Source organism: Dreissena polymorpha, chromosome 10 (assembly GCF_020536995.1).
Source record: "Dreissena polymorpha isolate Duluth1 chromosome 10, UMN_Dpol_1.0, whole genome shotgun sequence".
Classification (NCBI taxonomy): domain Eukaryota; kingdom Metazoa; phylum Mollusca; class Bivalvia; order Myida; family Dreissenidae; genus Dreissena; species Dreissena polymorpha.
The window spans coordinates 87071246-87096833 of NC_068364.1; the positions used below are offsets into that span (position 1 = coordinate 87071246).

The 25588-nt window shown below is 34.7% G+C and overlaps 3 protein-coding genes and 1 long non-coding RNA gene across 5 annotated transcripts in view; 2 read left to right on the plus strand and 2 right to left on the minus strand.

The window, feature by feature from the left end:
• LOC127847569 (tetraspanin-7-like) lies at positions 1-20222 on the plus strand. The gene is made up of 7 exons (XM_052379581.1): positions 1-180; positions 7153-7341; positions 9797-9871; positions 11868-11963; positions 17078-17260; positions 17991-18074; positions 18540-20222. Exons 1-7 carry the CDS (start codon positions 88-90, stop codon positions 18609-18611), a joined length of 792 nt encoding a protein of 263 aa, XP_052235541.1. The 5' UTR covers positions 1-87; the 3' UTR covers positions 18612-20222.
• LOC127847565 (trehalase-like) overlaps positions 1-25588 on the minus strand; it is a 230371-nt gene that overhangs the window by 27075 nt on the left and 177708 nt on the right. The gene's annotated exons all lie outside the window — the stretch shown is intronic.
• The window catches only part of LOC127847573 (RING-box protein 2-like), a 223944-nt gene that overhangs the window by 9368 nt on the left and 188988 nt on the right, over positions 1-25588 (minus strand). The window lies entirely within an intron of this gene.
• Positions 3501-5584, plus strand: LOC127847578 (uncharacterized). Its single transcript, XR_008034043.1, has 3 exons — positions 3501-4576; positions 4834-5019; positions 5313-5584. It is a non-coding gene; the product is annotated as an uncharacterized LOC127847578 (long non-coding RNA).

A 25588-nucleotide genomic window follows, 5' to 3' on the forward strand; every position in this document is an offset into this window, starting at 1 on the left:
ACAAATTAATACTTCATGTAGCGCCGTTTTCCGAATACATTAGTGACGTACTGTCTGCAGCTGAGGCAGATATTCTGAAGTTTCAAAATGGCAGGCGGACGAATTGGAGCTGCGATGTCTTCAGGGCCTGCAGTGGCATTAACAAAGTCCTTCCTTACAATCTTTAACTTCATATTCTGGGTAAACGTTTCTTTTAGTGTTTTGGACAAAATAACGTCCGAATATTGTGCCACTTTTTGACAAAACATGGACATATGGATTATGCACTGCCGCGGGTGGCTTCATAAGTGTGGTGATAGTATAATTACTCAATTAGGGTGTGTTTTGATTTAAAATAACACAAACGTAAGACATATACTAATTATAATAATAAGTGTTTTTACTGCAAAATTTATTTTTATTTGACAGCCATCAGGCATCAACAGAGTCAAATTTCCTTGCAATAAAAAAAATAACACATGGTAAGGTAAACTTTATGTTTCTAGATAAAGCTAAAATTTTGCTTTATCACTTAACACTTACAGCTTTTTGCATAAAGCATTGAAAATGGTATATTATATTTCACCATCCCCACACCCGCTCAGCGATTTTTTCCTTCCTAATGTACCAGTAAACCACTCTTTCCCAATAGAGGAAACATGCAACAATTTCCATTTGCTTGCTAAATCAAAGCACTGAAGTTGTTCGCTATTGCATCATCTTAGATGCAACTTGTTTTTTTATGTCCCCCACTATAGTAGTGGGGGACATATTGTTTTTGCCCTGTCTGTTGGTTGGTTGGTCTGTTGGTTGGTTTGCGCCAACTTTAACATTTGCAATAACTTTTGCAATATTGAAGATAGCAACTTGATATTTGGCATGCAAGGTCAAAGGTCAAATATATGGGTCAAAATCGCTAATTTAATGTACACTTTTGCAATATTTCAATATTGAAGATAGCAACTTGATATTTGGCATGCATGTGTATCTCATGGAGCTGCACATTTTGAGTGGTGAAAGGTCAAGGTCATCCTTCAAGGTCAGAGGTCAAATATATGTGGCCCAAATCGCTTATTTTATGAGTACTTTTGCAATATTGAAGATAGCAACTTGAAATTTGGCATGCATGTGTATCTCATGGAGCTGCACATTTTGAGTGGTGAAAGGTCAAGGTCATCCTTTAAGGTCAGAGGTCAAATATATGTGGCCCAAATCGCTTATTTTATGAATACTTTTTCACTATTGAAGATAGCAACTTGATATTTGGCATACATGTGTATCTCATGGAGCTGCACATTTTGAGTGGTGAAAGGTCAAGGTCATCCTTCAATGTCAAATATATGGGTCAAAATTGCTGATGTAATGTCACTTCTGCAATATTGAAGCTAGCAATTTTATATTTGAAATGCATGTGTATCTCATGGAGCTGCACATTTTGAGTGGTGAAGGGTCAAGGTCAAGGTCATCCTTCAAGGTCAAACGTCATATAGGGGGACATTGTGTTTCACAAACACATCTTGTTTTAAATTGTTATATACTTTTTTAAAAAGACGAGCAGACAAATCTAAACTTTTTAAATAACCATATCTGATGTTATAAATATCATGCTATATATTTTATGTATATATGCCTTTTAATTACAGATTGTTTTCAGTCTTTTCAGCTTTTATACACTTGTTATCCATATTCATCATGTTTTATGGTCGGTTGTACAAGCTGCCTGAGCTTATGTTTGTTGTTTTTATTCACTCTTGCCGACTCAAAATAAATCTTCTCTTATCTTAAATAGCAAGTTTTAAATGAACACAGACTATTCAAATTTTAAAGAGTGTGTCTTAACGCACAGGTCGAGATGGGTGTCGACTGTTTATTCTCATATTTATTTTAGAGATAACTTAGACAAAATATTAAATAACAACAACATGTCTCTTCTTTGACGTTCTGAAAGCATTAAAAAATATGATGAAAATACAACATAAAATTTGCAATCACCACCATATTAAATGAATATTGTTGGAATATCGAATACCTATCACACTAAGAATATAATTTCATGAAGGAAATTCCCTTAACAAAACTTTTTTTTTACTCCATTTACAATTCAAAATATACAATAAGATGATTGATGAAAATAAAAACAAAATTAATCTGCGAGCAGTAGTTTTTACTCATGAATTAGGTGGTCATAAAGACAGCACTGTTTACCCTTACTTTGTTGTTGATGCATTACTTGTTACCCTAGTAGTTCACAGGATGTCAACCAGTCTCTTTAATACCTTAACATCGGTATAGAACACTTGTGTGCTTTTTCGACGTAGCTGTTTTAAGCAGCTTTTCACATTAAATGAACTCTGCATAACGCCAGCAGGTACGAATGAATACATTCGTATATTTTATTGGCTGATTCAAGAGAAATCCCTTGAAATTTGGCTGCATCACTGTGTCTGTGCTCAGCGTCAAGGATGTAACACTGTTCAATGTTCAGAATTCCGGACTACTCTCTGCTTGTTTTTAACAACACATCAACACAAATTGTGGCCCAGTTACAATTACACGTTAAAATCCATCTCGCAGAATTTTAGGGTCTCTACTCGGTCACTTAATGGTCAGGGGAAGACATAATTGACTAGCGATTAACACAATTTTGTTTTCAAGGTGAGAAAAAAAAAACACTACCGAAATAGTATAGTTGCAGGTTAAGAGAAAATCATTAAATTATCTTACCAAAATTGTTTGCTGTACTCGGTCAGCATGTCTGGAAGTTGTTCCTGAACGCCTGAATAGGCTCCCCTTATTTGCCAGTTTGCTGTATTTGCTTTTTATGCCCCTAATGGGTGGCATATAGTTTTTGAACTCTCTGTCCGTCTGGCTGTCAGTCAGTCTGACAGTCCGTCCGTCCGAAAACTTTAACATTGGTCATAACTTTTGCATTTTTAAGATAGCAACTTGATATTTGGGATGCATGTGTATCTCATGGAGCTGCACATTTTGTGTGGTGAAAAAGTCAAGGTCATCCTTCAAGGTCAAAGGTCAAATATATGCCCTTGTCAAATAAAAACGCACTTTTTACCAAAACACACATTTAGCGCACTTAAAAGTGCGTTAATTGTGTGTTTTTTGTTAATATGTGCGTTTTCAGTGATCAAAAGTGCATTTAAGTGCGCTTTTTGTGCGTTTTTGCTTTTCAAGTGCGTTATTTTAGTGAAAAAGTGCGTTTTTTGTGTGTTTTCTTCATCTGTAAGTGCGCTTTTGAGTGTAGATGTGAGCAAAATGTGTGTTTTTTATCTAAGAAGAGCGTCTTTTATTTAGGAAGTGCGTTTTTTGTGTGTTTTCTTCATCTGTTAGTGCGCTTTTGAGTGTAGATGTGAGCAAAATGTGTGTTTTTTATCTAAGAAGTGCGTCTTTTATTTAGGAAGTGCGTCTTTTATCTAAGAAGTGTGTTTTAAGGTTTACAGATGTGGGTTTTTTCTCACAAAAGTGCGTTTTTCGATTTTGATGTGCGTCTTTTTTAAGTCTTTCATAAGTGCGTTTTTATCATATGATCTGTTTTAAAAGGATGTATCTAAAAAGACACATGTTTAACACACTTCTTAAAAAGTGCGTCTTTAACAACCGTTTAGCAAATGTTGTACAGAAATTGAACAAGAAACAAAATTGTTGCAGGCTCTAACAATTTATTTACATCAAATGATTAAACATAGACATATATCTCAGTAACCTGTAATAATATAAGGGGCAGTTTGAATAATTACTGGTTGTCCATATTAACCTGTTTAATGTTTACATACTTTATCATACAATTTCAATGCATACCCTATTGCTTACGTTTTAATCTCAAACATTTCTAAAAAATTCCACCTAAATCAGACTGTGTGTAACTAATTAAAAATATTGAAAGTGTCAAAAGTATTATGTGGGCTTGATAGTATCAATTATATTTCCTCAACATAAATAAGTATTTGAACTTTCTTATACTGATATTTATACCCTAATACAATTAATGTCTACCACATTGACCATAAACATACATTTTAAAAGGCAATTAAAATAATATTTATACTATTAATATTATTTGCTAAAACCATTCAGCATGTTATATTTAAATATTTACAATTAAATATAATGTGTTAAGGGTGCTGTGTATTATTCAATAAATATTTTGGTGTTGAAATGACTGCCTTATCAGTATTTCTCAAATTATGCAATTTTTGGCTTAGACACAGCATGGTATCAGATAAGAGAATAGCCAGTCCCTATCAGTCCTCCATCTAAGCCTAACTAAGGGGTGTTGATATACTTTTGATTTGTTCAGGCACCATTTATTTGAGAACCACAGATAGGAAGTTATTTTTTTAAAACAAGCAGCATCAGCAACTGACTTTAAGCTAGAATTAAGACTTATTATTTTAGTGTAAAATGTCTTGAAATACTTTCAGCATGAAGTATTGTGTGATGAAAAAAATGTGAATTTACTACAATGTGTAAATCAACAATAAAGGAGATTAAAAGTGGGTGGTTAAAGACATATAAAGTGATATGGTCTAGTTCAACAACTGCCTGTATTTTTGGAATACTGAAGAACAGTCTGTTGTAACAGGTTCGTATTTTCAATTCTGCATCCCTTTTTTATTTAGTTTATTGAATTAATAATGATCATTATCATATTTATGTATTGTCACTGGGAAATGTAAATGGATGAGTAAATGTAATGCAATTTTAAAGAAAAACAACACCATTTGAATTATTATGGCTGTATTTTATGGTTATTGTCATCTTAAAGTTATTTATACCTATTTTTGGTCATTAATGAACAGATTTTTCCCCCATATTAAATGAGAACTTTTTAATTTATAGGTTAAACCCCATGGAAAGAATGTGCATCATCGCATCGCCTGCCAAAAAAGGGAGCAAAAAAGAGACTACCTGATGTATGGACTTGAATACCAGGTTTTACCCTGCACAAGCTGGCCGACATGAGGAGAACAGGAGTGGGAAAACCGCACCCTCTTCTTGACCAAGAAAAGCTGGATTTGTTTAGAGGTAAAACTATACAGGGTACTGGTTATTGCATTTTAAAGGTGTCACACTTCCGGCCAGTCCACACAGCAAAATGAGACCACGTATCTTGGTACATTTTCGAACAGTATTTTCTATCAAACATATTTATTTATGAAAAGCGTTAAGTCACATGTGATCAGGGGATTAAAATTGCAAAATAAACAACCAAAAACAACAAGCAAACAAACTAGTTTTGATTTAAATTTATAATATTTATAGCAACAAGATTACCATAACAGCAATATTCAACACTTACATTATAAAATATCTTTCAGGACCTGATCAAATGAGATCATGCACGAGACGCATCGCGCAAAGGCCATGACAGTATAATTGTTGCAAAGAAGTTTGACCGGCTAGTGGCAGACTTGGAGAGAAAGATGAGAGCTGCACTCCGCTGCCTCAAAGAAATGCTGAAAGGCCTTGATTGATATGCATCTTTCTTATGTATATAGCTGTTCCTGTGTATATACTGTACATGTTATTATAGTATGCTATTATTTTTTGTTTATTTATATTCAAATTATGTTTATATTTATTTCATCAAATTGCCATTGATATTTAATTACTCATGTATGTTAAAAAATGTTGGTGTACATTAAAGTATAAAATTGAATTATCTTGTAATTATTAAAATACACAAATATATATGTCTATATAATTATTGGTTTTTATTGCATATCTGAATTAAAAAAAACTTTTAACAGCATATAATTGAATCAACTGTTAAGGCAAAAGATGCACCTTTAACGCACATGTGTGCTTTTTGTGAGTGCGTTTTTTGCTGCCATTCATTTGCGTAAATTGTGCGTTTTGTGTGGGTTATAACTGCGCTTAACGTGCGTTAAATGTGCGCTTTTTGTGAGTTAAATGTGCGCTTTTTTATTTAAAAAGCGCACATTTAACGAACATAAAAGCGCACATTTAACACACATGTGCGCTTTTATGTGGGTTATAACTGCGCTTTTCGTGAGTTAAATGTGCGCTTTTTAAATAAAAAAGCGCACATTTAACTCACAAAAAGCGCACATTTAACGCACTTAAAAGCGCACATTTTACACAAAAATGGCAGTCAAAAATGCACTTATAAAAAGCGCACGTTTAACGCACATTTAACGCACATAAAAGCGCACTTTAACACACATGTGCGCTTTTATGTGGGTTATAACTGCGCTTTTTGTGAGTTAAATGTGCGCTTTTTAAATAAAAAAAGCGCACATTTAACTCACAAAAAGCACACATTTAACGCACTTAAAAGCGCACATTTTACACACATAAATGGTAGTCAAAAACGCACTTATATAAAAAGCGCACGTTTAACGCACATTTAACGCACATAAAAGCGCACATTGAACACACTTATAAAAAGCACACGTTTAACGCACATAAAGCGCACATTTATCCACAAAAAGCGCACATTTTCTTGTTTGTTTGTTTTTGTTAAAAACTCACTCGGTAAGAAAAAGCGCACAAAAAACGCAGTGCCAATACCGCCACGTTTAACGCACGCAAAACGTACGTAAAACGTACATTTCACACACTTTTTTGAGAAGGGTGGCTTCAAAGGGGCGAAGAAGGGGGCATTGTATTTTTGACAAACACATCTCTTGTTTGAATTCAATTTTATATCGAAATGCATTGTGCTAAAATATGCCATTAACAGCTCGCAATAAGATTTACAAAGACCCACATCATGAGAAAATGGCAAACCAACCAAGAGAAAGAATAACAATTATACATTCAGTGTTTTTTTTTCATTCAAAATTGGGTTTGGTAATCGGCCCCATTCCCAATGGAATAAAGTATATATTTTTCCCAAATGGGAGCTTAAAATTCTCAATGGAAGATTAAAAAAAAATAAAATATTTTTTGTAGATTTCAATATTTTGTTCATCTCCCATCCATTTACGTTCAACCTTAGTAAATATAATACTGAAAACTCTTGTATTCTCAATTTTGACGCATATTTTAGCAAACAACAACACTTATTTCCCCATTTATTTTAGTCAAAACGCCGTAAATTTTCCCAATCCAATGGGACCCTGCCCCATTCCCAAAATGGTGAAAAAAACACTGACATTGCTCGCATCATTGTATTGTTTGTTTGTTCCTCAGCTGTCTGGTATTGCTGTCCTGGCGCTGGGGATATGGACAAAGCTGCAGCTTTACATCTACATGGAGCTCTCCTCCGTGTACTACAAGGAGGTCCCCTATGTCCTTATAGGAGTCGGAGCTTTGATTGTTCTTGTAGGCTCTTTTGGCTGCTGCTGCACCTTTAAGGGAAATTCAGTGCTGCTCTACATGGTATGTGCTACTATATAATTATATGCCCCTTTCATATTGATTGTGAGATACTTAATTACAAGAATAATTCAAATAAGAACTAAATTTCCATTTGCCAAATTAGCCAATTTCTACCAAAAAAGGGCCAACAAGTTAACCATTTTTAGCTCATCTATTTTTTGAAAAAAAAGATTATGAGCTATTGTCAACACCTTGGCGTCGGCGTAGGCGTCCGGTTAAGTTTTGTGTTTAGGTCCACTTTTCTCAGAAAGTATCAATGCTATTGCATTCAAACTTGGTACACTTACTTACTATCATGAGGGGACTGGGCAGGCAAAGTTAGATAACTTTGGCGTGCCTTTTGACAGAATTATGTGCCCTTTTTATACTTAGAAAATTGAAATTTTTTGTTAAGTTTTGTGTTTAGGTCCATTTTATTCCTTAAGTATCAAAGCTATTGCTTTCATATTTGCAACACATACTAACTATCATAAGGGGACTGTGCAGGCAAAGTAATGTAACTCTGACTGGCATTTTGACAGAATTATGTGCCCTTTTGGTACTTAGAAAATTGAAAATTTGGTTAAGTTTTGTGTTTAGGTCCACTTTATTCCTACAGTATCAAAGCTATTGCTTTCATACTTGCAACACTTATTAACTATCATAAGGGGACTGTGCAGGCAAAGTTATGTAACTCTGACTGGCATTAGGATGGAATTATGGGCCCTTTATGCTTAGAAAATTGAAAATTTGGTTAAGTTTTGTGTTTTGGTCCACTTTACCCCTAAAGTATCATAGATATTGCTTTCATACTTGGAACACTCGCAAACTATCATAAGGGTACAGTAAAAGGACAAGTTGCATAACTCTGGTTGTCATTTTTACGGAATTATGGCCCTTTTTTGACTTAGTAACTTTGAATATATGGTTAAATTTTGTGTTTCGATCCACTTGACTTCTAAAGTATCAAGGCTATTGCTTTCAAACTTCAAATACTTTCATGCTATCATGAGGTTACTGTACCTGGCAAGTTGAATTTTACCTTGACCTTTGAATGACCTTGACTCTCAATGTCAAATTATTAAATTTTGCTAAAATTGCCATAACTTCTTTATTTATGATTAGATTTGATTGATACTTTGACAAAACTACTCTTACCTGACATACCACAATAGACTCCACCAAAACCATCCCCCGTGCCCCCCCCTCCCCCCCCCTCCGAATCCCCCCCCCCAAATTTTTTTTTTTTAAATCATCTCACAAATGACCACCACACCCTCACACTATACCCCCCTCGACCCCACCCCCCCCAATTTTATTTTTTTTGAAACGGTTAAAAAACACAAATATTTATTTTTATTATTTTATGTTTGAAATACCGTCCAACCACCGCACCCAAGAATACCCCCCTCCCCCCCACCCCCGAATCCCCCCCCCCCCCCCCCCCCCCTAATTTTTTTTTTTTTTTAAGATCATCTCACAAATGACCACCACTACCTCACACTATACCCCCCCCCCCACCCCCAATTTTTTTTTGAAACGGTTAAAAAACACAAATATTTATTTTTATTATTTTATGTTTGAAATACCGTCCAACCATCGCACCCAAGAATCCCCCCCCCCCCCCCCCCCCCCCTCCGTTTTTTTTTTTGCATTTTTTTTTTCCGCATTTTTGGAAGATAATGTAATAAATGTCCACACCCCCACACTCCACCCCTCCCTCCTTTGTGATTGAAAATGAAAGTCCCTTCACCTTTAAAAAGAAAATAGATGAGCGGTCTGCACCCGCAAGGCGGTGCTCTTGTTTGATTTGGCTACAACTTTGTCAGAACAAAGCCCCAAAATGTTTGATATGATAATAGCTCCATATATCTCAGTTGGTAGAATGCTGGCCTACAATTTGGAGGAGAGTAAGTTTGATCCTTGACATTTTTGGAGCATTGGTTATGAAATCCTTTCCTTCAGGCATTCAGTCATTCTCCGTTATCTCTGATTTAAGTTGGGCAGTTGTCATTGACTGACATAATTGTGTGCATTTACTACCAACCCAACCCAAGAAAACTGTGAGTTGGTTAGTAGACAGCCGTGATATGGAAGAAATACTGTTGTAAACCCACAAAAAAACACTAAAACAAGCAACCAAAAAGGTGAAGCGGCCATAAAATTTAATTTAATGCAATAAAAATAAACCTTATTGATTTTAATCTTACTAATTTTGGAAAAAAGTATTTGCATAAACAGTGCTATTTTTCCGATTAAAATTTGTATACACCTGTAAGTTGTGATAAAAAAGTATACAAATATACTGTCTGTAATAATTCTATAATACCAGTTGTTACAAGTTAAAGTTATTTTGAAACCATTGATATAAAAAAAATTGGCAAGAGTTTCATTCTCAGTTAAGATTTAAAATTGTATATGCCTACAATAAACACATTTTCCTGTTAATCATCATAGTTTCCATTTTATTTGTTAGTACTCTGGATTCCTGGTGCTGGTGTTTGTGGTAGAGCTGAGCTCAGGCATAGCTGGCTTTGTCTACAAGAACAGGGTATGTACATGTACCCACACTCTGAGACATAATGAGTCTTGTTCTAGACAAACTGTTCTTATTATATGTGCGTTAAGTATCTTACATTTAAGCTGGGTTACATTGAATTATACTTGCCTATTAACTGATTTACATCAGCAAAGTTATTATTAAGCAATAGTTGATATTTTTTACTGCAATAAACCATTGTTTATCATTTACCAGCGGTTGACAATAATGACCCACAGATTTTTATACCCCCATTACTGGTAATGGGGGCTATATAGGAGTCACTTTGTCGGTTTGTCTGTCTGTCTGTCTGTCCCGAAAATTTTATCCGATCTTCACCAAACTTGGTCAGAAGTTGTATGTAGATGATGTCAAGGTCAAGTTTAAATATGGGTCATGCCCGGTCAAAAACTAGGTCACAGGATCACTTAGTGCGTTTTAAACCGAAAGTTTGTCCGGACCATAACTATGTCATTTATTGTTAAATTTTAAAATAACTTGGTACATTTGTTTACCATCATAGGACGGTGTGTTGCGCGAAAGAAGTATGTCAACATCTCAAAGGTCAAGGTAACACTTGGTGTTCAAAGGTAAAATGCATATCCGGGCCATAACTTTATCATTTATTGTGAGATTTAAAAATCTTTTGGCAAATTTGTTCAGCATCATTGGACGGTGTGTCGCGCGAAAGAATTTCGTCGATATCTCCAAGGTCAAGGTCACACTTTGAGTTCAAAGAAAGGTCAAATGCATGTCCGGGCCATAACTTTATCATTTATTGTGAGATTTTAAAATCATTTGGAAAATGTGTTCACCATCATTGGACGGTATGTCACGCGAAAGAATTATGTCGATATCTCCAAGGTCAAGGTCACACTTTGAGTTCAAAGATAAAAAATTGCCATAAATGAGCTTGTCCGGGCAATAACTATGTCATTCATTGTGAGATTTTAAAATCATTTGGCACATTTGCTCACCATCATTGGACAGTGTGTCGCGCGAAAGAATTACGTTGATATCTCAGAGGTCAAGGTCACACTTTAAGTTCAAAGGTAAAAAATGGCCATAAATGAGCTTGTCCGGGTTATAACTATGTTGTTCACTGCGAGATTTTAAAATAATTTACACATTTGTTCAGCATCATTTGCTGGTGTGTCGCGCGAAAGAATTACATTGATATCTCCAAGGTTAAGGTCAAACTTTGAATTCAACTGTAAAAAATGGCCATAATTTAGCTTGTCCGGGTCATAACTATGTCATCATTGTGAGATTTTCAAATAATTTGGCACATTTGTTCACCATTTTTGGATGGTGTGTCGCGCAAAAGAATTACGTCGATATCTCCAAGGTCACACTGAGTTCAAAGGTCAAAAATGGCCGTAAATAATCTTGTCTGGCCATAACTATGTCATTCATTGAGAGATTTTAAAATTACTTGGTACATTTGTTCACAATCATTGGACAATGTGTCATGCGGAAGAATTACGTTGATATCTTGAAGGTCAAGGTCGCACTTGGAGTTCAAAAGTGAAAAATGGCCATAAATGAGCTTGTCCGGGCCATAACTACATGTATGTCATTCATTGTGAGATTTTAAAATGACTCTGTACATTAATTTTGTTCACAGTCATTGGACAGCGTGTCATGCGAAAGAATTCAAGAGTTCAAAGGTCAAAATGGCCATAAATAATAATGGCATAATAATTCTTAAAAATCACCATTTAGATTCTCTTGTTTTGTGAAGACAGCTTGCAAAATAGTCTTTGTCAATGCGGCATGTGGGGGTATATGTCACGTCTGTGACAAAGCTCTAGTTCTGATTGAGATGTGAATGTTTTGCACCTTGATTTTCATTGACAACCATATGTTACTGGAGGAGTGGAGGTATTGTTGGTCTGTTGTAAAATTGGTAACAACAACCATAATATGTAACCAGATGCACTGGTGTTTTGTTGTCCTTGGTTACCATGTGTGACCACATAGTCACAGTGTTGTTGTGTGTTCACAGCTGACCGGGGGTTTCAAGGAGGGCCTACAGACAGCCATGACTGAGTACGACAGTCATGCTGAGAAGGCGCAGGCTATGGATGGAATGCAACACAATGTACATAAGTTTATCAGTTTCTTTAAATAGTTTATTTATGGTACAATGTTAAAAGTATTTTGTTATCCATATATATTAGCTTAACATATTTTTACTGTAGCCCATAATAATGTCAAATTGGTTTTCTTTGTGAAATGTGTGCAAAGTGCTCATAGGGGGCTTTAAGGATACCATGTTTTCAGTCGTCTTTTCGTGCATGTGTGAGGTGGGTCTCACCTAACGCACGCACTAACAACATCTCCAGTACTCCTTGACAGATTTTAACGATACTTTACAGCAATGATCCTTGGGTGGCCCTCTTTCATATTTGTTCAAATCGTTCTAGTCTATTGCATAATTATGTAGGCCAACAGAGCTAAAAATAGATTAAAAAATATGAAAACTTCCATAGGGTCAAAACCATCAGGGGTCACATGATTTTAATAGACATATTTAGTAATAACCTCAAAATCTTTTTCTATAAAACGGCAAAGGTCAGGGGTTTTATTTGTTGGGTAACATTGTATGATGGTCCTCTACAAAGTTTGTTCAAATAATTTCCCAGGGGTCAACATTAGCCCAACCCTGGGGATTACTTCTTTCCTTTGTATGTAAACATGTATTGTAAAAACTTTAAAAAATCTTCTCTGAAACTGCAAGGCCGTGGGTTTGGTATTTTGCCTGCAATTGCAGTGCTTCATAATTTTTTATTATTGATTATAATTGTGTTTAGCTGAAGTTTACAATGCAGTCATTTGGTAAATATTAACAGTCTGACTGATCAACATTGTCTGTGAATTCAGCAGTATGAATTCAGCTCAGTTATGTTTCAGGCAAGCTCTCTGCTTTGAATTGGTTTTTTGTTGCACCAGATAATCAATATTTGCATGAGCTGGCTTACCAGAATCCACTCTTTCTATGTAACTATATTTAGAGCCACTTATTCATCATGAATAATATATGCCTTTTTATTGGGGATGAGAGTTTGATTTATTTACTGGAGCATTACGGTACATTTGAGGTTGATAACATATATATTTCACTTCTTAAGTAAGGGCTTTATAAAGGCCCCATTCTCCAAGAGGAAGCCCCCTTTCCCAAAGAGAATTTCTTTAAAATGATGCAATTTTTCCCAAATTGCAAGCTTTCTTTGGAAATGTGTTTCCCTTTCTCATTTTTTGTCCATAATTGTTTCCCCAAAATGGAAGGCCAGGCCCTTTCACAAAATCAAGAAAAAACAACCTGTATGCATAGTAATTCTGAGTGTTCAAAACGCAATGAAGTAGGAAAAATTGATATACTGATGTCCCATATTAATTTGATTTAGATTCACAGTTTAAATTTGAAAAGAAAAGCCCTAAACATTTCTTTTGAAATGTACTGTAGCTTCAAAATAGTCCAGTTAGTACACCAAGAATCTAATTGAGAATTCTCAGTTGCGTAAAGATATGTACAGTGTACAGAGATCTGCATAGCTACTTATTCTGAAGATACAGTTTATTGGTGTATAGTGGATTTTAGTGAGTAATGGATAGGTTAAACGTTTTTTGCAAAATACTTTTATTAATGTTAAGATTTATAGTGTTCAATGAATTAAATACAAAAAGCCTATCATTGTTAAGTCGATTCATGTTTTTGTTGACGTGTGTCAATGTTTACAATGTTTCTTTTTTCGAAAGCAAAACAAGGTCACGTTATGTACGCACCGTTTTTGTGACGACAGGAAAAGTGCAGACGAATGGTTTCTTGAATTTTGCAGATTTTGTTTGGTAAACATAATGTTCATTGATGTAATATTTATGCCCCCCTTCGAAGAAGAGGGGGTATATTGCTTTGCACATGTTGGTCGGTCTGTCGGTCGGTCGGTCTGTCCACCAGGTGGTTTCCGGATGATAACTCAAGAACGCTTGGGCCTAGGATCATGAAACTTCATAGGTACATTGATCATGACTCACAAATGACCCCTATTGATTTTGAGGTCACTAGGTCAAAGGTCAAGGTCACGATGACCCGAAATAGTAAAATGGTTTCCGGATGATAACTCAAGAACGCTTAGGCCTAGGATCATGAAACTTGATAGGTAGATTGATCATGACTCGCAGATGACCCCTATTGATTTTCAGGTGACTAGGTCAAAGGTCAAGGTCACAGTGACCCGAAATAGTAAAATGGTTTCCGGATGATAACTCAAGAAGGCTTATGCCTAGGATCATGAAACTTCATAGGTACATTGATCATGACTGGCAGATGACCCCTATTGATTTTCTGGTCACTAGGTCAAAGGTCAAGGTCACGGTGACCCGAAATAGTAAAATGGTTTCCGGATGATAACTCAAGAACGCTTATGCCTAGGATCATGAAACTTGATAGGGAGATTGATCATGAACAGCAGTTGACCCCTATTGATTTTCAGGTCACTATATCAAAGGTCAAGGTCACGGTGACCTGAAATAGTAAAATGGTTTCCGGATGATAACTCAAGAAAGCTAATGGCTACGATCATGAAACTTCAAAGGTACATTAATCATGACTCGCAGATGACCCCTATTGATTTTAAGGTAACTAGGTCAAAGGTCAAGGTCATGGTGACCCGAAATAGTAAAATGGTTTCCGGATGATAACTCAAGAACGCTTATGCCTAGGATCACGAAACTTCATAGGTACATTGATCATGACTCGCAGATGACCCCTATCGATTTTGAGGTCACTAGGTCGAAGGTCAAGTTCACTGTGACCCTAAATAGTTAATTTTTTCCGAAAGATAACTGAGAACGCTTATTCCTAGGATCATGAAACTTGATAGGTAGATTGATCATGACTCGCAGATGACCCCTATTGATTTTCAGGTCACTAGGTCAAACGTCACGTTGACCCGAAATAGTAAAATGGTTTCCGGATGATAACTCAAGAACGCTTATGGCTAGGATCATGAAACTTCATAGGTACATTGATCATGACTGGCAGATGACCCCTATTGATTTTCTGGTCACTAGGTCAAAGGTCAAGGTCACAGTGACAAAAAACATATTCACACAATGGCTGTCACTACAACGGAGAGCCCATATGGGGGGCATGCATGTTTTACAAACAGCCCTTGTTATTTTAGTATTATGTGTCCTTTACAAAAGTAAGAATGCTCAGAAACCAAATTGATGCGTACCATATAAAATAAGCATGAAAGCTGCAACTCGGGATTTAGTGAATAATGGACATGTGGTGACACATATTCAGGAATGTGGGGATTGTCTCAAAATGATTATAAACTCAATTGAAGTTGTCCAATACACATGTGGTTAGCGTGTGGCTATGATATTATTAGTGAAAACATCTTTTTTAATGAAAAATAATCAAATTAAAACACAAAATCGATTTCTTTGAAATCATATTTTTCACTATCAAATCTTTATATATAACAAGGTATTCAACTCAAAATGACCCGAATATAGGATGCATCGCTTTGAACAGCCATTACTTCATCAATTGTGCAGCGATTTCCATGAACTTGGTCTTATTAAACGCAGAAATGAATTTCCTTTCTGGAAATGTACATATATTGCATTTATTTTTACAAATGCTGTGTCAAATTTCAAGAAAAATCACGCTACACTTGTAATCTGATAAAGACCAAAGCAATCCGGTAATGGCTGAATCAGTGTACCATGAAATTCACGCTGTAAACAACTAATATTTTTTCGGAAATTTAAAACGGCTGGCATGTTTCAATAGGAAAGACATGTGTCTATCTAGGTTTAATGGTTTAATTACTGAATGCATGGTGTTTACGTTGAAATGAGACTCGAAGTCCTTAGCTATCCGTTATACACCAATCAACTGTATTGTTAATGTACATTCATTAAATTTTGTTGACATGAGCTCTGTAGATACATTAAATCTGTCATTTTTGTCCGACATAAGACTATTACAATAATTGCACTTTGATTTTTGAGGTTGAGAAGACCACAAAATCCACTAAAATAAGTGTCCGACAAAAAATAGCGAGTGTTTGTGTGTGTCAAATTTAGGGCTGTAACGAATACACTAGGTAACGCATACGATACGTATCACGAATACAGGGTGGCGAATAGGAATATTTATTCACGAATATGAATTTCAATGAACAAAAGTAATACTGACAACTTGACTTGACATTATATAGTATGAAACTATGGGTATTTGTCAATCTGATTAATTGAGTATGATCATTGCATACTGAAAATATGAAATATAACACTTTGAAATAATAAAACACTGAGTAGAACTGCTTTAACTTTGAACAGAGCGCTAGACAAACGATGTGTATTTGGCAGGCAGGTCAACGATATCAATAGCATTCCCTTTGCTACTAGGCTCCATGTTTGTTGATAAGTTGCACGGTCATTGGCGTAAAGATAAACAAAAAAGAAATTCCATCTGCCAATCCTTTGTGTGTATGTTTGAGCATCAAAGCTCTCGTATTTGCCTAAATAAACATTAAACAACCATCGAAAGATTTTTCACTTCAATGTAGTAAATATTCAACCGGTGCTCGCCATTATTGTTGATAATCTCACTGTGTAACATAGTGGGTGGGGTAAACATGATGAAAAACGCAGGAATAAGGAGAAGAACATTTAAATATAGGGGTTTATTGTATGAACCTTCATTTGAAAAGTAAGATAAGATGATTTAACTTTCAAACTCAAAATCACGTTGTTTGTATTCGCCAAATATTCGGTTCGGGAGGTGGCGAATAATGAATACAATTCGTCCACAGCCGTATTCGAGTAATTCGAATATTCGAATGTATCATTACAGCCCTAGTCAAATTTGGATATGTGATTCTGTCCAATTCCCCAACTAAAAAAGAATAATTTGTACCAAAATTACTGCATATGAAGGTTTTCCAGATTTTGTGTGTGTAAAATCTTTACTTTTAGTTCATCTCCCTTAAATATTAAGTATTTCTCATAAAAAAACACACACACAAAAACTCTGATTTCCTTGCTGATTCAAGTAAAAACAACACGATTTTTTCCAATCCAAAGGGCTGCAGCTCTATGTCAAAAATGGTATAAAAAATATGGATATTGGTTTATAAGTAAAGGACAAAGTAAAACGAATCTTGTTAGTTGTAAATTACATGTCCCTTGTAACAGCTGCACTGCTGCGGCAGCGACAACTATGTGGACTGGTTCAAGACTCCCTGGGCGGACAAACAGAAGGCACTCAACCGCACAAACGCTGTGCCAAAGTCCTGCTGTAGGGTCCCAGAGGCTGAGTGCAGGTACTTCAATCTGACCCCGACACAAACCAACCAAACACTGGATGTTTACACTAGCGTAAGTGCTGATAAATTGAGCTGCTTTCTGAGAAAACTGGGCTAAATGCATGTGCATCAAGTGTCGTCCCAGAATGAACTGTGCAGTCCGCACAGGTTAATCAGGGACGACACTGCGCTTTTATGGTATTTTTAGTTTCAAATAAGCCCCTCCTAATAGAAAATCAAATGTAGGCCGAGAGTGTCGTCCCTGATTAGCCTGTGCAGACTGCACAGGCTAATCTGGGATGAAACTTTACGCAAATGCATTAAGCCCAATTTTCTGAGAACAAGGCTCAATTGTCTTTTGTGATTGACATGATGCAATTGAATAAATTGTCGTGCAGTTGTAGTGATGCATTTTATCATGGATAATGGTCAGACAGTTGTAGTATCAACAAATTCACATCTTCATTTGAAGGAGGATTTAGAAATCTGCAAGTAAGTCGTTATTTTGATATTGTCGTACATTTTCGTGACTCAAAAAATCAAAATATCCCACCGTAAGGACCAATTTGCTAAGTTTAAGTCACAATCATGCAGTTTATAATATATAATGGCGACACAAATGCATGTATTGTGGCCAATATTATTTACAAAATGATGGTGACAACTTTTAAAAAGGGGATAAATTAAGTAGCAACAACTTTTTTGAGCCAGGGGGAACCCTTGTTGAGAGCTAAATAGAGAATAGACACCTTATACATAATAAAATTACTTATCTTTACCAAAACAGCATTTTGTATTTGCAGGGCTGTTTCACAGAGGTGAATGACTTCATGCAGAAGAACATGGCCCTGATCGGGGGCGTCGCCCTCGGAATCTCCTTCTTCCAGGTACATGCATAGTCATACTGCTGTTAAAGATACACATTAACAAATTGCCATGAAAAACAATTGCTTTTTGTCTGTGAATGAAAACATTTAATAGAAGAGAACAGTAGATTATATATGAATTGATGCTCAAACCCCACAACAACTGGATCGAATATACAAATATGAACTTAGAACTGATAAATACAGTGTGATGACAATTTGTACACAATAAAAAAGCATTAAATGAGGCAAACATTGTTGCCTACAAACCACTTCATACTTTTATTATCTGTATTGTACATCTTGAATTGCTGTGCACATTTTTTGATATTTGCATGCCAAATAGTGTAAAAACTGTCCAATACGGTCATGCTTTTCTTTAAAGTGTGTGTTGTCCTGCCTGTCAAGGGTTGTTATAAGCTATTTTATGAAAAGCAGATATTGACTCCCTAGACTTTAACATGCTTTTTGTGATGTGAACTGCAGCTGATTGGAGCCCTGCTAGCCTGTTGTCTCGCCAAGAACATCAACAAGGCCAAGTATGAGATAGTGCAGTAAAGGGGGACAATCCATGGACATGAGCAAGGGAGACAATTTGTGGAGCACAAAAAGGGAGACAATGTTGGAAGAACAACAATGGAAATTGATCAATCAAAATCTTTAAAAAATTTATACATCCAAATTTACTTGACATTTGTTCATGGTTTTGTGTTTCCATTGTTATGTTTTATTGTTTACTGCTTTAAAGAAGGACTGTATGACGTTGAATGAAAAAATGGAAATGTAAATACATGTATTTTTGTTTTATGATATCCTTTTATAAAATATCTATTATTATACCTATCATATCATATGAGAATATATTTGTTGTAATTGATTTTAATGTTTAGAATTAAGAGAGAAATTAAACGTTTTAGTAACACTTAGCCAAGCAGCAAACAATTAAAGGCATGAATATTCAGCGTCATGACACATCGAAGTGATTGGTGGTGATGCGCAGTAGTTAATCTATCATTTCCGAACTTGCACCAAATTGTGTATTTATCTTTCTTGACAAGTAAATTTTTTTGACATTGATTTGTTTTACATTTAATGAAAAAGGAAATTAGGTTAAAAAAAGATGCAAACTATCTGTTTATATATGGCCCCTCTAAAATAAGTTAAATTTATTGTCAAGGTAGAAAACAACACTTATTAAAAACTTTCTTACATAAATATTATTTCCTTGTAAAATAATTTGTATTAAATTGAATGCATTTGTCAAACCAATACGTATGCAGGTATAAGCCAACAAAATTCTATGTCATGTCTTAAAAAGAAATGAATGAATATAATGTTTAAGGATTTTGTTTGAAAGTGCTAGATGACAAATTGTTCAGCTAGAACACATTTATTAACATGTTCAGCCATATGATTAAAAATGCATGATTTTATTGTCCCCTTCGGGTGAAACTGGAGGGGACTTATGGTTTGCGCTCTGTGCGTCAGTCTGTGAGTCTGTCAGACCGTCACACTTTTCTGGATCCTGCGATAACTTTAAAAGTTCTTCATATTTTTTCATGAAACTTGAAACATGGACAGATGGCAATATCGAGATTATGTACGTCATTTCATTGTATTCCTATGTCAAGAATTTTGGTTGCTATGGTAACAAATAGACAAAAATATTGCTGAAAATGGTGGATCCTGCGATAACTTAAAAAGTTCTTGATATTTGTTCCTGAAACTGGAAAGATGGATAGATGGCAATATGGAGATTATGCACGTCATTTCATTTTGTTCTTACGTCAAGATTTATGGTTGCTATGGCAACAAATAGACTAGAAATATTTCTGAAAATGGTGGAGTTTCACCTGTAGGGGACTTATATTGCTTGGCAATAGTCTTGTTATAAATGTATTTTGTTAACTCTGTTATAACTGTTTGTTTTGAATTTATAAGACAGTTAAAGGATTTATATTTTAACTTTTTTTCTTTGTTATTTGTTATTATTAATATCGTTATTTTGTTAACTTGTATTTGCTAATTTTTAATTGTTTTTGTTCAAATACAGTTTAATAATTAACAATCTGTTTTCATTGAAATGGAATTAATCATGGGTTATAATATTATACATTTAACATAAAACATGGTTTTCACTAATTGACATCTTAAACCAAGACCTATCTGGGTCATTATATTTTGATTTTTGCATTATTATTAATGAAAAACAAACTAAAAATGTCCTTGCATTCTAACCAAAAGCATGGTTTGTTAAGAATCTTAAGAATTTATAACATAAAAATGACATATAACGCTTTTTATAGTGAACCGGTGGTATGACAACCAAACCTTCCATTGACAGACAGCAATATTTCAACATTTCTGTAAGATAATGATCTAATTTGTGCTCGTTTGTTTACTCTCTTTTTCATTCTAGCCTTTTTTGTTATATAAAGATGATAATTATTAATATTATATAGATTTTATATTAACTTGTTTGCATTTTTTTCACCAAAGGTTCATAATTTACACAGACAGGGTGCATTTGAAATTATAATAGATAAATGTTGTGTTCAGATAGATATATGTTGTGTTTATTTTTTTTTTCACTTAACAGAAGAATATAAATTGTTTCACTTTATATTGTATTTTTTCTCACTTAGGGAGTTTATGGTAATTGTTGTTTTTTTTGTTGGTTGAAAATAACCATGACATGTTTTTCCTTAAGATAATGGTGATTTATACTCACATTCCATAGATGGTTATTGAAAGAATACAAATTTTGTTATCAAAGATCAATACAAATACTCAATCATTATTTTAAAAACAGCTACCATATTTAGTTTTTACTTTCTTTTTCATGTCATGTTTATACTTGTCTTGCAATCAATGGCAGATTTTGCCCTTATATATTTTTTGTATAAAAATAGCAGCTTATCAAAAATATTGTATGTCTTTGATATGTTTTTTTCTTTCCTTTAACTGTTCTCTCAAAAAAATCAAAAGATTTACATATCTGGTGAGTAATCAATTACTGGTTTGATAATCTTTGTTGCATTTTGTTATGATTTGTTTTTTAACAGCAACTAAAATCAGACATATGTATATTGTTAACGCTTTAAAACCAGTTTCAAGGCGTTGTTGAATTACTAAATATCAGGAAAAAAAACAGGCAGATCTGTCAACAAAAGCAATTTATGCTATATTTATGCCCCCCTTCGAAGAAGAGGGGGTATATTGTTTTGCACATGTCGGTCTGTTTGTTGGTCCGTCCACCAAATGGTTTCTGGATGATAACTCAACAACGCTTAGGCCTAGGATTATGAAACTACATAGGTACATTGATCATGACTGGCAGATGCCCCTATTGATTTTCAGGTCACTAGGTCAAAGGTCAAGGTCACAGTGACTCAAAATAGTAAAATGGTTTCCGCATGATAACTCAAAAACGCTTACGCCTAGGATCATGAAACATCATAAGTACATTGATCATGTGTGGCAGATGACCCTTATTGATTTTCAGGTCACTAGGTCAAAGGTCAAGGTCACAGTGACTCGAAACAGTATAATGGTTTCCGGATGGTAACTCGAGAAGGCTTAGGCCTAGGATCATGAAACTTCATAGGTTTATTGATCATGACTGGCAGATGACCCCTATTGATTTTCAGGTCACTAGGTCAAAGGTCAAGGTCACCGTGACTTGAAGCAGTATAAAGATTTCTGGATGATAACTCAAGAATGCTTAAGCTTGGGATCAGGAAAGTTCATTGGGACATTGGTCATGATTGACAGATGACCCCAATTGATTTTTAGTACTCTAGGTTAAAGGTCAAGGTCACAGTGACTTGAAACAGTAAAATGGTTTCTGGTTGATAACTCACAAATGCATTGGTTTAGGATCAGGAAAGTTCATGGGGACATTGGTCATGACCGACAGATGACCCCTATTGATTTTCAGGACTCTAGGTCAAAGTTTAAGGTCACAGTGATCTGAAGCCACTACAAATGACAGCCCATTTGGGGGGCATGCATGTTATACAAACAGCCCTTGTTTAATATTATCTAACACATTTCTGAAATGTATCTTAAACGTTTGTTTTGCTTATTCTTATTACATGTGTCTGCATTTGCTAATCGAAATAATGTTATTGGTTCTCAAACGGTGTGTTACCAGAGAGGACTGAAGGGTTACTTTTTATGCTATGCCACCTGCTGTGAAACTGCAAAATTCAATTCTGAAATCAACTATAAAGATACTTTGATGAAGCTCGGTAAATTTATCAACTGCAAAGTAATTAAGTTATTCTCAAAATCTGGTAGTCCATTATGGCAACTAGCTTTTCAGAAAGCTTCATTGACATTGATTACTATACCAATTACCCACCGACTTCCATACCACCATCCTGCTGCATAGGAATGGCTTTCTAATAAAAGTTTTGAATACATTTTTCATGTAATGAAAATACCCCATTTATGTGTTTACCTATTTTGAAGTATTATGTACCATGTTTTTTGTTCACTGAGATAAAGCAAATGTCATGTTACTGTTACTTGAAATAAAACAAACCTTAATATTTTCATATCACGAAACAAGTGTTTATGAAAGGTATTATAATGAAATTTGTATACACACAGCTCTATAGGTTTACCCTTTATTCGTTTGTCAATCCCTCCCACTTTTCATCAGTCAACAAAAACTTCCAAAGGAACCTAAAATATGATTGTCAAGCTTGAATGCAAATTCGATGCAATGGATTATGTATTATCTTTAACCCTTTACCACTTAGATTCTTATTATTACAAATTTGTAGTCCCAAATTAAGTTAAATCAAATTTAAGACCGTTCTTACTAGATTTAAGTTTTAAAGGCTTCATTTCCAATCCTCCGATACTGATATGCAGCAAACAGCATAAAACCGGAACAGACTGCAAGTTACTTGCAGGGGCTGTTCTGGTTTTATGCTGTTGGTACACAGCCATTTTCACTTGTCTTCTGTGTGGGAAAGGGTTAATAATTATATCCAGAGGTCAATAGTCAAGCAAATGTTACTTAAATATTATAACACTATATACTGCAATAACTCAAAAAGTATACAACATAATTATGATCATTGAACTTTTAATACTCTTGAAAGGCATTGTGATGCATAATCATTTTCCACCTAATGTTAAACATGTCAGGAATGATAAAAATAAATAAAAATAATCTAACAATACTGCTTTGACAAATGGACTGTTACATATTTACATATAACATGCAATACAGAGGTAATACTCAATTGTTAATTGAAAGGTGTTTTAGCCCGTAGGGACTTTCTGTATCGCTTGCAACATGTCAGACTTGCTTTAGAATTTTTTATTTATACACTTAAAAGTTTTGTCTTATACTTAAACTTAAAAGTTTAATAAGTATTGTTCGTAAATGAATTGTTGTTTTGCAATGTTTTGTTTTTGAAACAATTTAAAAAATAGTACAACAATACTTTTATTTGCTTATATTTTTTTTTACTTGTGTCATTTTATAAGTTTGAAGATTTCACTTTCGAGTAAAAATCTTTTACAGTCTTGAACAGAAGCTTTCTGTAATTTCAATAATAAATGTGACATGTAAGCAGCAGTGTGAAAGTTAGATGTGCTTTGTGTTGTTGTTTTATAAATAATTGTTCAATGTTACTTTTACAGTTTATCTCGTTTTCTATTCTGTGCAGTATTACTCCTGGCAATCTCAAAATGAATTCCAATTTACATTTTTGTATATTTGTTTTCTGTTATTATATCTATATGGTGTTTGGCTTTGACTGTGATCATTTATCCAATCTCTTGCATATAAATATAGATGTAGTTATTTGTTATTCTCAATAAATTTATCTTCTGCACATTGTGTCGTTTGGGAATGCCTCATTGATGCCCCCATACGTAGTACTGATGTTTATAATCACCTGGTGAAGGGAGTGGAGACTAGGAATTTCATTTGCCTGTCCATCTGTCCGACTGAATGTCATATATTCTGTTTTTGAGAAACACTTTCACAACAGCTCTATATCTCATATTCCCTGTGACAGATTCTCATGAAACTTCGCTATACATGTATTGTAAAGGGCATTGAAAGGATGTGAAGAAGGCCTGTGTCAGTCATGTTGCTTCTAAGTCAAGTGCGTTCTTAAAGGTCAAATATTTGTGCATACATTGTTAAGTCCACTCCATATCTTGAATACCCTTTTAAGGACTTTCATGAAACTTACTTATATGTTCAGCTCATTGTGAAACAATGTAGAAGGCCAGTCCTTGAAGGCCTGAGTGAGTCATGCTGAGGGTTATTGTTTGAGGTAATAAAAAGCCCTTAGGTTTTGTATTCGCTCCATATCTATCATTTCCCATTTAAATGAATTTTATGAAACTTAGCTGACATGTGCAAAAGACTTAAGTAACTTATGCCCACTTAAGGATTAGGTTATACTCCAAAGTCAAATGTTTGAGCCACATTGTCATGCTTGCTAAATATCTATTATACCCTTTAAAAGGTTTTCATAAAACTTGCTTAAAATGTTAAGGTTATTGAGACATTGTGCTCAATTCATGAGTCAGTCACACAGGGCAATGTTAGAGTCATACAAATCAAGATTTAAACGGACCTTTTCACAGATTTTGGCATGTATTGAAGTTTGCCATTCAATGTTTTATATTGATAAATGTAAACATTGGATCTAAAAAGCTCCAGTAAAAAAAAAGAAAGAAACAAAAGTAACCATCAACTGGGCTCGAACCACTGACCCCTGGAATAAAAGTCTAACGCGAAGACCACTGTATCTCATTCGTGCTGATACAATGACAGATGTATTTTATACTCTATAAGCAAACCTCATAGTGTCACAAAATATAATGACAACAACAAAACTCTCCAAATGATTCAATTGTTTCATGTTGCAACGCTTTATAATTTTCAGGTTTTTAAATCATCAAAAGATGCCTATAGTGGATATTTTAGAGCATGGTAAATGCTAAGTATTACCGTTTCCTCACAAATATCATAACTACAACTAAAATTTACGAATCTGAAACATTTTTTAAAATTTTTGTCAACTTACCAAAACATGAAAAGGTCCCTTTAAGTCTTTATTTTTGTGCATGCCTCATATCTCTAATATCCATAAAATAATTTTTGAAGTTTGTTGCAAAAGACAGATTCCAGCAATCTAAATCTTTAGCATCATGTTGTATCTGGTACAAGAGCAGGCATGGCTTCACCCAAACTAGAAATGACAACAAAATATCGTTTGGTGATTTATTAGTAACAAAACTTAAAATAGCAATTCCCATACCACAATAAGCAAAGTCTGTAACAATCAGTAACAATATACCAACAAGAGCTTGACACAGCAGGGGTGACCACCTCCCTGAGGCTTTTTTAATATGTAGGAAGAAGAAATAATAAATATAAAATACATTTAGAAAATAGGCACTTTACCCTAGAAATTTAACATTGATGCAACACTTAAAATATCATGAATATAGGTTGTTCTCGCCCAACAAAATTTAAAAATAATGAATATGTC